The sequence below is a fragment of the Tamandua tetradactyla genome, chromosome 19, assembly GCF_023851605.1.
Source record: "Tamandua tetradactyla isolate mTamTet1 chromosome 19, mTamTet1.pri, whole genome shotgun sequence".
NCBI lineage: Eukaryota > Metazoa > Chordata > Mammalia > Pilosa > Myrmecophagidae > Tamandua > Tamandua tetradactyla.
Window position 1 is genome coordinate 57,424,377 of NC_135345.1, and position 15,583 is coordinate 57,439,959.

The following is a 15,583-nucleotide window of genomic DNA, read 5'->3' on the forward strand; positions in this document are numbered from 1 at the left end:
TACAGAGATGCAAATGTTAAAAAAATGATCATGATGATGAATACACAACTATGCAATGATATTGTGAGCTCTTGGTTGTACACCATGTATAGAATGTTTGTATGTCAAGAATGTTTTTGTTTATTATTTTTTTTAACTTCTTTTATTGTATAACATATATACAAAGCAAAGAAATAAGCAATAGTTTTCAAAGCACTCTTCAACAACTGGTTACAAGGACAGATCCCAGAGTTTGTCTTAGGCTACCATACAATCCTCTCATATTTTTCCTTCTAACTGCTCCAGAATATAGGAGGCTAGATGGCTTAAATAGTTTTATCATCACAACTGAATTATTTCCTTCTTTTTTTGTGAACAATAACATATACACAAAAAAAGGTATAAATTTCAAAGCACAGCACCACAATTAGTTGTAGAACATATTTCAGACTTTGACATGGGTTACAATTTCACAATTTTAGGTTTTTACTTCCAGCTGCTCTAAAATACTGGAGACTAAAAGAGATATCAATCTAATAATTCAGCATTCACATTCATTTGTTAAGTCCTATGTTCTATGTATAATTCCACCATCACTTTTGATCTTTCCATACTTCTCATTAGGGTTGTTTGGGTTATTGCAATTCTAAATTTTTGCTATTGGATGGGTCTGTCACTAATATGGGGTAGGGAGATGGAACTATCTGATGTTCTGGAGAGGCTGGGCTAAGTTTCAGGACTTATTTGGACCAGGGACCCATCTGGAGGTTGTAGGTTTCTGGCAAGTTACTCTAGTGCCTGGAACCCAGGTGGAATCTTATAAATTGCCTTAGTTGTTCTTTAGGATTGGCTGGAATGGTCCTGGTTGGGGGTTGGCATGTTATGATAGGTAGCAAGGTCTACCTGAAGCTTGCATAAGAGCAACCTCCAGAGTAGCCTCTCCACTCTATTTGAACACTCTCTGGAACTGATACTTCATTAATTATACTTCTTTTCCCCCTTTTGGTCAGAAGTAATTGCTGATCCCACGGTGCCAGGTCTGGATTCATCCCTGGGAGTCATCTCCCACGTCACCAGGGAGAAATTCACCCCTGGATGTTATGTCCCACGTAGGGGGGAGGGCAATAATTTCACTTGCAGAATTGACCTTAGAGAGAGACTGAGGCCACATCTGAGCAACAACAGAGGTCCTCCAGAAGTAACTCTTAGGCATGCCTATAGGTAGTCTAAGCATCTATGCCACCTACATAAGCTTCACAAGAGTAAGCCTCATGATCGAGGGTATAGCCTATTGATTTGGGTGTCCCTAAGGTATGGCACAGTATCAGGGGATTTCCTGATAGTAAGGTTTAATAGTCCCAGTCTTTCTCCCATCCCTCAGAGGACTCTGCCAATACTTTTTGATTATCTGATTAATAAACTCTAGGATGTTTCCAGGCACTATAATAATCTATACAAGATTGAAGGACTTCTCATTCTGTGCTCTCTGCATTTCAGTTGTTCAAATGAGCTATACAGATAGGTTGAATTAGATTATGCACTACAGAAAATTTCAGTTTCAGATCAAATTTTGTAAAATAAAGCCATTTTATCTGGTAAAAACAAAAGATTTCTGGACACTACCAGCTTGGGTTAAAGTCAACTCCAAGTACCTCATATTAATGTGCTATGTACAGAACACTCTACCAGTTACATATAAATTTTTTGAGAATCACAGAAAGCGGAAATTAGGATAATAAATCTTGCCCTCTCAACAATGACTCTTCTTAGTTGTGCTGGTTTGAAACTGATACATACCTCAGAAAAGCTAAGCTCTTCTAATCCAATCTTGTGGGTGTACATCTGTTGCAGGTGGGACCTTTTTGATTAGGTTGTTTCCTTGGAGATGTGATACCACCTGTGGTTGTTAGGTTCAGGTGTCAACTTGGCCAGGTGAAGGTGCCTAGTTCTGTTGCTGTGGACATGAGCCAATGGAACATGAACCTCATCTGTTATTCATTACATCTGCAGTCAGTTAGGAGGTGTGCCTGCTGCAATGAATGATGTTTGACTTAATTGGCTAGTGCTTAAATGAGAGAATTCAACATAGCATAGCCCAAGCAGCTCAGCATACCTCATCTCAGCACTCACAGCTCAGCCCAGGCCTTTGGAAATGCAGAAAGAAATCACCCCGGGGAAAGTTGTTGGAACCCAGAGGCCTGGAAAAAAAGGCCAGCAGAGATTGCCCTGTGCCTTCCTGTGTAAGAAAGAACCTCAGTTGAAAGTTAGCTGCCTTTCCTCTGAAGAACTATACTTTTAACTAAATAAACCCCCTTTTATTAAAAGCCAATCCATCTCTGGTGTGTTGCATTCCAGCAGCTAGCAAACTAGAACACCACCCATTCCAGGTGGCTCTTAATCTGCTTACAGGAGTCCTTTATGAGGGAGACATTTTGGAGAAGGCATAGATGCTTGGAGAGCCAGCTGACAGACAGCAGAGACATGAAAACTGAGTGGCATTTGACATTTGGAGATGGAGAAGGAAAACGCCCCCAGAAGATGCCAGAAGCTGAGAGTCTTCTGAAACCAACCCAGGAGAGAAGGACCAGCAGATGTCATCATGTGCCTTCCCATGTGTCAAAGAAACCCCAGACACAATCAGCATTTCTTGAGTGAAGGTATCCTCTTGGTGTCTTAATTTGGACATTTCATGGCATTAGAACTGTAAATTTGTAATCTAATAAATCCCCTTGGTAAAAGTCTATCCACTTCTGGTATGTTACATTCTGGCAGCATTAGCAAACCGAAACACTAGTGAAATTTACCTTTGCCTGAGAGGGAAAGAGCCACCCTGAGGCTGCTGAGTGAAAATGCCATTTTCAACTCAAAACAGTAGTAAATGAATACAATGCTGATACCATTCTAACTAAATAAAGCAATACACAAGTTATCTGGGCAATTAGTTTACCGCAAGGGGCAACGGCTAAAGAGCAAGGAGTTTATTTTGATTTAGCAGTTAATACACATGGCTCTCTTCCACAGCTCCTCTCAGAAAATGTTGGTTAACAAACTTCATGCAAAGAAACAGGAAAAGAGAAAATGTGAAAGCTGAAATTCATCTAGTATGCTCACTTTACGGTGGTTTCTCCAAATTCATTTCTGAAAATGTTCCATTAGCAAGGTTCACTTCGGACTATTTTAATATCATGACCTTCTTCTCTGTAAATTGAACAAAATATATCTTTATTAGTTATCTTCTGAAACAATTCCACTATTTATATTTAAAGGATCCATGTCAGCTTTGATTCTTGGTGATGATGAGTATGTAACTGTGGCTTGTACAATATGACCATGTAGCTGTGAAAATCTTGTGGCTGCCACTCCCTTTATCCAGTGTATGGGCAGATGAATAAGAAAATAAAGACAAAAAATAAGCAAATAATGGGGGGGGGTGGTAAGAGGTATGGGATGCTTTGGGTGTTCTTTTTTATTTTTCTTTTTTTGGGGGTAATGAAAATGTTCTAAAATTGACTGTGATGATAATGCACAACTATATGATCAAACTGTAAGCCATCAATTGTGTACTTTGGATGATCACATAGATTATGTAAATATATCTCAAAAAAAATGCATACTCTAGAGGTCACTCTAACACAGACTTCAGTTAGACATTGCTACTAATAATAACTCGCCAAACCCCAACCAAAACCATTTCTATCAATACCTACGGCATTATATAAGATTCTGCAAAGGTTCCATGCACTAGGGTGACTTTCCAGAAACTACAACCTCCAGAAGGTTCCCTAGACCAGATAAGTCCTGAAGTACAGAGAAGCCAGCCTCTCAAGAACATCAACTAGTTCTATCTCCCTATCCCATATTATCGACAGCCCCTTCCAACAGGAAAAAGTTAGAATGGTCATAGCCCAAATACCCCTAAAGAGTGAGAGAAAGATCAAAGCTGATGGTGGAGTTATACAAAGAAGCCTGGGTTTAACAAATGAGTATGAGTGCTACAGCAGTATATTCATATTTCTTTTAATCTCCAGTACCTTAGAGCAGCTAAAAGTAAAAACCTAAAATTGTAGAATTGTAACTCATTCCAAACTCTGAAATCTATTATACAACTAACTGTTGCAATATACTTGTAAATTTATTGTTTTTTTGTATATATGTTATTTTTCACAAAAGAAAAAAGAGAGGAGTATAATACAAAAGATAGGATTTAACAAATGAATACGACTGCTGACTCAATATATTGGTACTTCTTTTAGTCTCCAGTGTCTTGGAGCAGCTGGAAGAAAAAATGAAAAATTGTGGAACTGTAACCCATACCAAACTTTAAAATCTGTTGTATAACTACTTGTTAAGATGTACTTAGAAATTAACTAGTTTTTTGCATATATGTTCTTTTTCACAATTAAAAAAGTAAGAAATAAACATTAAAAAGAATCTATATCATCAGACATTAGATTCCTTTCAGAGCTATGCTAATTTAAACATTTTTTGTTTTTAAGCTAAATCTATGAAAACATTAAGTATGGTAGTATGGTACCATTCATGTGGTAGTATGAATGAATTATATACACCAGAAAAATAAATTCTTAATCTTAAACCATTTCTGTGGATGTGAACCTGTTGTAAACAGCAACTTTTGAAGATGCTATTTTTAGTTAAGGTGTGGTCAACCAAATGAAGTTAAGCTTTGATCCTATTACTGGAGGCTTTGTGTAGAAAAAGCCGCGGGGAGAAGGAATAATAGAAGCTGGAACAGAAAGAAAGGACACTGCCATGTGATGGAAAGGCCAAGAAATACCAAGGATTGCTGGCCAACCAAAATGGTACCAACCCAGGAGGAGGTAAGCCTTCTCACCTCAGAAATTGGGAGCCAATAAATCCCTATTGTTAAGTCAACTCATTGTATTGTATTTGTCTTATCAGCCAGGAGACTAAGGCAGGTGGAAATTTCAACACTGCCATTTTTTCCCCTAACCCTAGGGCACTAATGAATCACTCTGAGAAATCCAAGATCATTCCCTGAAGGCCGCAGTCAGAGAATGGGCTCCTGCAATACAAAGCAGTCACCTGTCACTTGGTCAGGTGAGTCACATCAAGTATATTAAATGACTCCTTAGCATTCTCTCAAGTAGTTATTAAATCATACTTCTCCAATAGTAGTACAGAGTGGACAGAGGACCTGCACATACCCTCTGAATTTAAAAGAAAATTTAATATTCCACAGCGTTTAAGTATTAAATATACTCTTAATTTGGGTAAATTGTTCACCCGTAGATAGTAACATAAGTTGATCATCTGGCCTATAGTTGATTAATCACACACCTCATTTTCTAACTTTGATCTGGAAAATGCCTTGAAGGATTCTGGGTCTTTTTAAATATGAGGCTGAAAACTGAGAACCATTTATATCACACATGATTCTCAGACCCCCCAAAAGTCACTACTTGCTAAGAAATCACAATGCAAGAAAAGAATAAAAGAAAACTTGACTAGTCTATAGCTGCAGAACTGTTACCTGATTTTCAGGCACAGGATGCATTCGTTGGGGTAAGTGGCCATGTCACTTCCACACACAGGGCTGAAGTCCCTGGGACATCCTGGTAATCTATACTGGTCACAGTCAGCCTGGAAATGAGAAAGGAGAAGAATGAAGGGATATTTTAAGACAAACTCATTACAAAGTAGCTAGGGGAAGTGGAGGACGAGATTCCAAATCCTCCCTTGATTTCCTAGAAACATCACAAAAAATATTTCTACCTATTTTCTACATGCACAAAAATGATTTTTCAAATCATTTCATTCATATACTTAAAACCTTTAGTAGACTGCATTATACTTTGAAGTATTGGCTCTCCATCCCTGAGGGAAAATTATATATCCCTGTCCTCTTGCTCAAATTGCTTTGGCCAATTAAAACATGTGGAAGTGAAATGCATTACTTCTGCACAGGAGCTTTTCAGAGTCACTGCATACTAAGCCATGGTTCTTGTGCCTTTGCCAAAAGACCATCAATTTCCCAGGTTGAAGGTGCTTCATGAGCCTGGGTCCCAGGATGAAGACATGCAGCACAGAGTAATGACAGTAAGAAATATACTTTTTTTGTAAACCATTACTGTCTGGGGGATATTTATAATGGCAGCATAATCTATCCTAAACTGAACGATACAAACCTTGTAAAGGTTGCCGATTACTTGTAGGACAATCCCTTATTTGACTCATCTCATTATTTGGGCCCTGCCCATCAGTTTTATCAACTATTTTTTCCTTACTCCAACCATATGTTCCAGCCACATTAAATGACTTGCTTCCCCTTAAAATATAAGCCATTTCATGACTCCTGTTCTTTGTATGTGCTGTTCTCTCCATCTGCGATGCACTTCTTCCATTTCGTCCACACAGCCAAGACCTTCAAGTCCCAAATGAGCTATGATCTCTTCTTTGAAAGTGCCCCTGAACCACCATTCCATACACCAACCCTGCAAGAGTGATTTTCTGCACTTCCTCTACAATATCTGCAATTCCCTAATTGCCTCATTATTTCTTTGATAACACAGTTTACTAAACAGGAGCCTGAAGATGATGGCTCTATTTTATTCACCTTTGTATCAATGTTACTAAATATCATGGCATTTAAAGTATTTAGCATAGCATCCAGCACATAAAAATGGCCATTTAGAGCTCCTTAGTGAACTTTTATTATTTGTATTTCCAGCAGCTAGTATGATGACTGATACAAAACATATAGGGAATAAATATTTTCTGAATAGACTGAATCGAAGTCTTATGATTCGATGGGAATCTAAGTGGAAATATAAAATAAAGGCATGTTTATCACCACCCCCTCAGTGTAAAACAGACATGCAAAACACAAGGATACATAAAAAGAACTACTTTCAACTACTGCTCATTAGCTGTGTGGCCATGTATAAGTTCTCTAGACTTCAGTTATCCATGAAATTGGACGTTATTCTAAGATTCTTATCTCTGCCTTTTATACTAATGTAATGGTTCAGTAACAAACCAAGGAAGAAAAGGATCTCTGGGGGTTCACTATGGCTGATTTTAAAATGTAAAATCGAAAACTTGTCACTGTACTTAACTAACTCTCTACTATCATCTAGCTTCTTCATTTGCACTTCACTACAATCTCCATGTGTTTGTTCTGTTACATTCCACCTTAATCCAATGGCATAATGCACACTTGCAAATCTAATCTTTCAGTCTGCACTTTAAAGACACTGGCACTTCCGAGGGAACTAAGGAAAGCAGCAGGTTCACAAATGGCAGGAAGAGATCAAAGGGTCATGGAGCTCACCCTCTGATTTGATGGATTTGAGGCCAAAGTGGTACTTTGTCTTTTCCACAGTAACCATCAGTAGAGCCAGGACTAGAACTGGTCATGGTGGTCAGACTATAGTATGCACAGATCCAGTGTAACAAAAGGTTAAATATATGGCCTACTCTGTTTTAGATACATACATTTATACATACACACATATAGCTTTAATTTCTCACCTGTTAAAACAAGTACCACAAAATGAGTTGGCTTAACAGGAATTTATGGGCTCATGGCCAGAAAGCTTGCTTCCTCTTGGGGTCATCTTTTGGCTGGCCAGCAGTCATTGGGGTTCCTTAATTTTTCCATCACATGGCAATGCACATGGCAGCATCTTCTCCTTTCTCTACTGACTTTCAGCTTCTGGCTGCTCCCTGTGGCTTCTCTTTCTGGGTCCAACTTCCTTTGCTTATAAAGACTTCAGCCATATCAGATTAAGGCACTCATACTGGATTAAGGGAAGACCTTAACTAACAACATTTTCAAAGGTCTAATTAACAAATGGGTTTATACCCACAGAACCTGGGGATGGGACCTGTACATGCCATTTTGCAGAAGAATATGGCTCAATCCCCAGTACAGACATAACATACACATGCGCACACACATACAAACACATAGACACACATAAACATATACTTAATAAATGAAGACACCGCTCCTTCATTCAGGGTAAAAGAACTCATCCTTCCTTTTTCTTAACATTTCTTATTGTAAAATATAATATATATATATATATATAAAAGCAATACATTTCAAAGCACATTGTAACAAGTAGTTATAGAACAGATTTCAGAGTTTGGTATGTATTACAGCTCTATAATTTTAGGTTTTTCCTTCCAGCTACACAGAGACACTGAAGATCAAAAAGAAATATCAATCTAATGATTCAATGAGGAGAGTGCCAAGATGGCAGATTAGCGAGGTGTGGGATTTAGTTCATCCTTCAGAACAGCTACTAAATAGCCAGGAACAGTACAGAACAACTGCTGGGGCCACGTCAGTGACTGGACACACAGCATACCCCAGTCTGGATCAGCTGGACCAGTTGCGAGACCCCCTGAACCATGAGTGTGGCCGGCGCCCCTCCCCCACAGGCTGATTCCCAGAGGGGAAAGGAAAGGGACTTTACCAGCAGCAGGGGCTGAGCGCAACTAAGCTGCAATTGTGGAATTAATTCACAAAAATTCTGACTACTAAAAATAGGCCCCCAGCTCAGCTGAACTTCGTCAAAGGAGAGATTGCTGATATTTGCCCCGGTACCAAGGGGGCAGGGCTGATGGAAAAAGAAAAAAAGAAACAGAGGTTTTTTGGATCAGATAGCACATAATACTTGAAACACTCTGGGCCCTGAAGGAAAGGAGGGGCACATAGGATCTGAAGGTACACAAAGCAACATACTAATGTATGTTCTTGCTTGGTAAATCCAAGGAACAGGGTCCTGCTCTGAGAAGGAATTTTCTCTTTCTTTTTTGTGGCTGTTTTTCTACAAAGGTTGACTGCCTTTGGATACAGCGGCAAGGCTTCTCAGGCAGCAACTGCCCCAGGCATAGGCAGAAACAAGCTTGTTTGAGGGCTTGTCTGCAGGTGCCTTCCCCAGGAGAGGGATGGGGCCTAGCTCAGGTGGATTCCCTCCCTCAAGGAATTCAGACCCCAGGGTTTGGAAAATTGAAGCGATTAAAGCCAGCCTACAACCTCTCCTCTGTCTCTACCATGCCCCCAGCAGGGACAGTCTGCCAAAGTTAAAGGTACTGCATCATTTTATGCTGGTGGGACCTGCAGGCAGAAAAGCGCCACATACTGGGCAGGATAAGAAAAACAGAGTCTAGAGACTTCATAGGAAAGTCTTTCAACCTGCTGGGTCTCACGCTCAGGGAAAACTGATGCAGGTGACTCTTGCCTCCTGACAGGAGTCCAGTTTTGTCTGGGAAAATCTGGCTGGGGTCTATAATACCTAAGGAGACCTTCCTAAGGGTGGGAGGAAAAAGGCATCATACAGGCAGGGCAAGAAACAAGAACTGAAAAATTCTGATCTGTTAAACAAAACCTAAGCTAGAGGTCCAGAATAAGCTGAACTGAATGTCAAAGAACAGATAGACAACAAATTCATCCAGCAAGAAAATCCGAGGTAAAAAACATTAAAAGAATCTCCAGAATAAACTAATTAAGGTAATTAAATGCTTAGATGCCAGCAAAAAATCACAAATCACATTAGGAAAATTGAAGATATGGCCCAGTCAAAAGAACAAACCAACAATTCAAATGAGATACAGGAGTTGAAACAATTAATTCAGAATGTTTGAACAGACATGGAAAACCTCATCAAAAATCAAATTGATGAATTGAGGGAGGATATAAAGAAGGCAAGGAATGAACAAAAAGAAGCAATCAAAAATCTAAAAAAACAAATCACAGAACTTATGGGAATGAAAGGAACAGTAGAAGAGATTAAAAAAACAATGGAAACCTACAATGTCAGATTTCAAGAGGCAGAAGGTAGAATTAGTGAACTGGAGGATGGAACATGTGAAATCCCTCTATATGCAAAAGCAAATAGAGGGAAAAGAATGGAAAAATATGAGCAGGGACTCAGGGAATTGAATGACAACATGAAGCGCATAAATATATGCATTGTGGGTGTCCCAGAACGAGAAAAGGAAGGGAAAAGAAGGCGAAAAACTAATGGAGGAAATTATCACTGAAAATTTCCCAACTCTTATGAAAGACTTAAAATTACAGATTCAAGAAGTGCAGCATACCCCAAACAGAATAGATCCAAATAGACGTACGTACTTCAAGACACTTACTAACCAGAATCTCAGATGTCAAAAAGAAAAAGAGAATCTCAAAAACAGCAAGAGAAAAGCAATCCATCACATACAATGGAAGCCCAATAAGACTATACGTAGATTTCTCAGCAGAAATCATGGAGCTGAGAAGATAGTGGTATGATATAACTAAAATACTAAAAGAGAAAAACTGCCAACCAGAAATTCTATATCCAGCAAAATTGTCCTTCAAAAATGAGGGAGAAATTAAAACATTTTCAGACAAAAAAATCACTGAGAGAATTTGTGACCAAAACAACAGCTCTGCAAGAAATACTAAATGGAGCACTAAAAGCAGATATGAAAAGACAGGAGAGAGAGGTGTGGAGAAGAGTGTAAAAATGAAGACTATGAGTAAAGGTAAAAAGAAGGAAAATCAGATATGACATATAAAATCCAGAAGGCAAAATGCTAGAAGAATGTATTACCCATACAGTAATAACACTAAATGTTAATGGATAAAACTCCTCAATCAAAAGACCTAGATTGGCAAAATGGATTAAAAAACAGGATCCTTCCATATGCTGTCTACAGGAAACACATCTTAGACCCAAGGGTAAACATAGGTTGAAAGTGAAAAGTTGGGAAAAGATATTTCATGCAGCTAACAATCAGAAAAGAGCAGGAGTAGCTATACTAATATCCAACAAATTAGATTTCAAATGTAAAACAATTAAAAGAGACAAAGAAGGACACTATGTATTAATAAAAGGAATAATTCAACAAGAAGACATAACAATTATAAATATTTATGCACCGAGGCAGAATGCTCCAAAATACATGAAGAAAGCACTAAAAAGAGAAATAGACGCATCTACTATAATAGTTGGAGACTTCAATTCCCTACACTCATCAATGGACAGAACATCTAGTCAGAGGATCAATAAAGAAACAGAGAATTTGAATAATACAATAAATGAGCTAGACTTAACAGATATTTATAGAACATTACACCCTAACAGCAGGATACACCTTTTTCTCAAGTGCTCATGGATCATTCTCTATGATAGAACATATGCTGGGCCACAAAGTAAGTTCAATAAATTTAAAAAGATTGAAATCATACAAAACACTTTCTCAGACCATAAAAGAATGAAGTTGGAAATCAATAATAGGCAGAGTGCCAGAAAATTCACAAATATAAGGAGGTTCAATAACACACTCTTAAACAACCAGTGTGTCAAGGAAGAAATTACAAGAGAAATCAGTATATATCTTGAGGCAAATGAAAATGAAAACACAATGTATCAAAATTCTTCTTTATTTTGCATGAATATCCATTTGGCCTGAAATATCAAGCAATCTATTTCGCATTCTAATGCATGGTCACCTTTGTCATGATTAACATAATCACATTTTACTCAATATTTTTGAATAAGTTTCCCAAGAAAAGACATGAGTTGTCTACTTTGTAATATGTATTGGTGTGATACTGACAAGAATTCCAATTTAATAGGCTGTCTTTCTAACTTGAAATTCATATTTACACTTTCACATTGAGTTTCTCACTTTCCTGCTTTCCAACGTCCCCCATGATTCTGAACTTATCTTGTTCCTACAGTCTCTGTAATTTAATGACATCTCAATTTACCAATTTCTTAAGCCAAAAATTACCCAACTCTCATTCTCATAACTGATCAGTCAGAACTCATAACCCTAAAATGTTTCTAAAATCTTCTCCCTTTATATAAATAAGCAACTTAAATCTAAATCATTTTTGGAACCATGAATTTATGAGGCATCATACTGGTAAATAAGTTTTTCTCACCCAAATGCTTGAACATCATGATAAAGCATTTGTGTCCATAGCCCATTTAAAACTAAGTCACTTATTTTCTTTATTTTATTCATACATAATTTAAAAATAGCATTGTCACCTTACAAATTTAAGTAAAATACAACCTAAACATTTGAATTAGAAGTGAGGGCTCATCTCTTTTCCCTTTTCTTCCCTCCCCTTCCTTTTCTTTCTTTTTCTTTCCCTTACTTCCCAACAATTTAATAATAATAATAAGAAGAAGAAGATGGGAACAAACAAGGTAGGCATTAGCATGTGAAAATATGAAGAGCAATGTGGTCCAGAGTTGGGTGTTAGATTCCAGAAAGCCTGAGGAAGGTGTCTACAAGTAACGTGTTGCATGGCCTGGGATGTCAGAGTTCAAGTCGAGTGTGAGGGGTTTCCACAGAGGAGGCAGACCAGTGTGCATGCCAGAGCCTGAGCAGCATAAAAGCACATTGACATTAGATGCCTGCCCAACATAAGGGCATGATCCTGAGTGGGTTGGGAAAGGGAACTACAGGAGCCGTGTGACCTGACTGAGGGTGGAAAGTCTGACAAGAATAAGGAGGGTGACCACACAGAGAAGCAGGTCTGTGTGGCTCAGTTGGATTAAAAAGGATTTGTACGAGAGACAGCTGGCTTGGCTTGTTGGAGACTAAGAGAACATATAAGCAGTGAGGTGGTCCAGAGCAAGTATCAGAACTGAAGCAAAGTGGAAAGGGTGTCCTCAGGTTTGGAGATTGACCTCAAGTATCTCGGAGTCTGAACAGTGTCAGGAGGGCACTCATGGAGTGGAGAAATGGCAGAGTGAGGAGGGCATCCACAAAGGGGACAGCCCTGCGTGTGGTGTCAGAATCCACTGAAGGTTTAAAAGGACATCCACATAAGACTGCTGTTTAGTACAAGGCCTTAGATTCCATGCAATGGGAGGGAGTCTGGCCTGGGGAGTTGCGCTACACTCAGTTGGTTAAAAGGGGACTGGCTTAAAGAGGAGTGTTCAGGATAAGGTGTTAGAGACTAAGATGTGTTATGAGGATATTCTTATGGTAAGGCAGTGTGCTGGTTTGAAAGGAAGTATGCCCCCTAAGAAAAGCCATGTTTTAATATAAATCCTATTTCATAAAGGTAGAATAATCTCTATTCAATACTGTATGTTTAAAACTGTGATTGGATCATCTCCCTTGTTGATGTGATTTAGTCAAGAATGGTTGTTAAACTGGATTAAGGGACGACATGTCTCCACCCATTTGGGTGGGTCTTGATTAGTTTCTGAAGTCCTATAAAAGAGGAAATATTTTGGAGAAGGAGAGATTCAGAGAGAGCAGAACGATGTAGCCATGAGATGCAGAGAGTCCACAAGCCAGCAACCTTTGGAGATGAAGAAGGAAAACACCTCCCGGGGAGCTTCATGAAACCAGAAGCCAGGAGAGAAGGCTAGCAGATGACGCCGTATTTGCCACATGCCCTTCCAGCCAAGAGAGAAGCCCTACTGTGTTCGCCATGTGCCTTCTCACTTGAAAGAGAAACCCTGAACTTCACTAGCCTTCTTGAACCAAGGTATCTTTCCCTGGATGCCTTTGATTGGACATTTCTATAGACTTGTTGTAATTGGGACATTTTCTCAGCCTTAGAACTGTAAACTAGCAACTCATTAAATTCCCCTTTTTAAAAGCCATTCCGTTTCTGGTATATTACATTCCAGCAGTTAGCAAACTAGAACAGGCAGAGATACACTATTCAGGTAAAGGTAGTCACGTGGCATCAACTATGAAATATCAGAAAATAAGTACTGTGAGGAGAACATCTTCATAGGAGGCTGGGCTGGTACAGTGTTTGGGAGCATAGCTGGTTCAGGAGGGTATCTGAGCAGAAGAAGCGGCAGCCAAGGATATAGCAGAAAGGTTACATACAGGGTTATTAATCAAATATGTAACTAATAGCAAAAATTTAGAATTGTCATAGCCCAAACAACCCCAATGAAAGGTATGGAAAGATCAAAGTTGAGGTGGAATTATACATAGAAGATAGGACTTAACAAATGAATATGAGTGCTGAATCATTAAACTGATATCTCTTTTAGTCTCCAGTATTTTAGAGCAGCTAGAAGTAAAAACCTAAAATTGTAACCCATATCAAGGTCTGAAATATGTTCTACAACTAATTGTGGTGCTGTGCTTGGAAATTTATAGCTTTTTTGTATATATGTTATTGTTCATAAAAAAAGAAGGAAAAAAGTCAATTGTGATGATTAAAAAAAGCCCTCTAGCCTCCTATATTCTTGAGCAGCTAGAAGGAAAAATATGAGAGGATCATATGGTAGCCCATGACAAACTCTGGGATCTAACCTGTAACCACTTGTTGAAGAGTGCTTTGAAAACTATTATATTTTTATTTCTTTGCTTTGTATATATGTTATACCACACAATAAAAAAAGTTAAAAAACAATCAACTGACCAAAAAAAGAATAATAATAATAACCTCATATGTGAAACAGCCTTATCCATCTATCTTACAAAGTCATGGTGAGAATTTGAGAATGCACACCAAGCACCGCGTAAAAGGTCTACGGATGAGGCCAAGGACGCTTCAAGTCATTGAAGGGAGAAAAATCCTGAGGACTTCGTTATTTTCAACTAAATGTACACTGTTGTTTTTTTTGTTTTTTGTTTTTTTCGCATGGGCAAGCACCAGGAATCGAACCCGGGTGTCCGGCGTGGTTAGACTTGACAACTAACTCTACCAGAAACTGGAAATTCATTGCATTAGTAGACACAAAACAAGTGGTTTTCTACTTACTGATCTGTATTCTTCCTGCTCAGCAGACTCCAAGTTCACTGAGTCCAAAGAGGCCACTGGAAGAAAACATAGAGACAATTTAAAGTATCTGATTAAAGGTCAATTATTGCCTTCAAAACGTTTTTGAAAAATCCAGTTTGTGACTTGCCCTGCAACACCTTTCCCTTCCCCTCTGATGCCTACTTTGAACCACTCCCATTCCCTCCAAAAAAAGATAGGTGTTTTCTGGCACTCTTCCTAGATCACAGACCGAAAGCTCGTTCGGTTCAGCTCCGTAACTGACCATCCGATTGGGAAGGGGCTTCGAAGCTATCAAATAAAAGCTGTAGAATAAAACTCTGAAAATTCATAATATACCTTTTCTTTTCGACTCTTGTTGATAAATGCAAAACTTAATACCAGGCGTTGGCCATTTTAATTCCATTCTAAGGTAGATGTAAGCTTTGGCCGAACTAAACCTTTTTCTCATAAGCCCGACGCACTTGGCATTCACAATGCCACTGTAGGGTGTCACTTAGCAGGAGCCGAGGCGCCCAAACCAGGACGAACCCGCTCGGGGACCTCAGGGCGGGCCCGGGGAACCGCCAATAACGGGCGTGCGGCGAGCGACGCGAAGGCAGCCCACATCACCGCGGGATGAGCAGCCACGGGCCAGACTTCCTTTCCGTCACCACTTCGCGGGTCCACGCCGACTAGGACCCCTTTGCACATTACCTGCGAAGTCCCCGGCCATGAGCAACAGCACCAAGCGCAGCGCGACCGGCGCCATCCTTCTTCCGCGACCGCCGGCAGGCGGGTGGCTGCGCGTTCTGCCGGGGTTGTCCAGACGCCAAGACAGCCACCTGGAGCCGGGAGGGGGAGGGGGAG

The 15,583-nt window shown here is 39.4% G+C and overlaps 1 protein-coding gene across 2 annotated transcripts; it reads right to left on the reverse strand.

Moving 5' to 3' along the window:
• Positions 1 to 2,942: 2,942 nt before the first annotated feature.
• On the reverse strand, positions 2,943 to 15,576 carry SPINK2 (serine peptidase inhibitor Kazal type 2). 2 transcript variants are annotated; one of them, XM_077136966.1, is made up of 4 exons: positions 15,431 to 15,576; positions 14,717 to 14,772; positions 5,492 to 5,601; positions 2,943 to 3,177 (listed from the first exon to the last, which is right to left on the reverse strand). In XM_077136966.1, the coding sequence occupies exons 1-4, from the start codon at positions 15,483 to 15,485 to the stop codon at positions 3,132 to 3,134; spliced, it is 267 nt and encodes an 88-aa protein (XP_076993081.1). In that variant the 5' UTR covers positions 15,486 to 15,576; the 3' UTR covers positions 2,943 to 3,131. The 2 variants fall into 2 exon arrangements, with proteins under 2 accessions (XP_076993081.1, XP_076993080.1); XM_077136965.1 differs by lacking the exon at positions 15,431 to 15,576 and adding an exon at positions 15,074 to 15,316.
• Between the last annotated feature and the right edge of the window lie 7 nt (positions 15,577 to 15,583).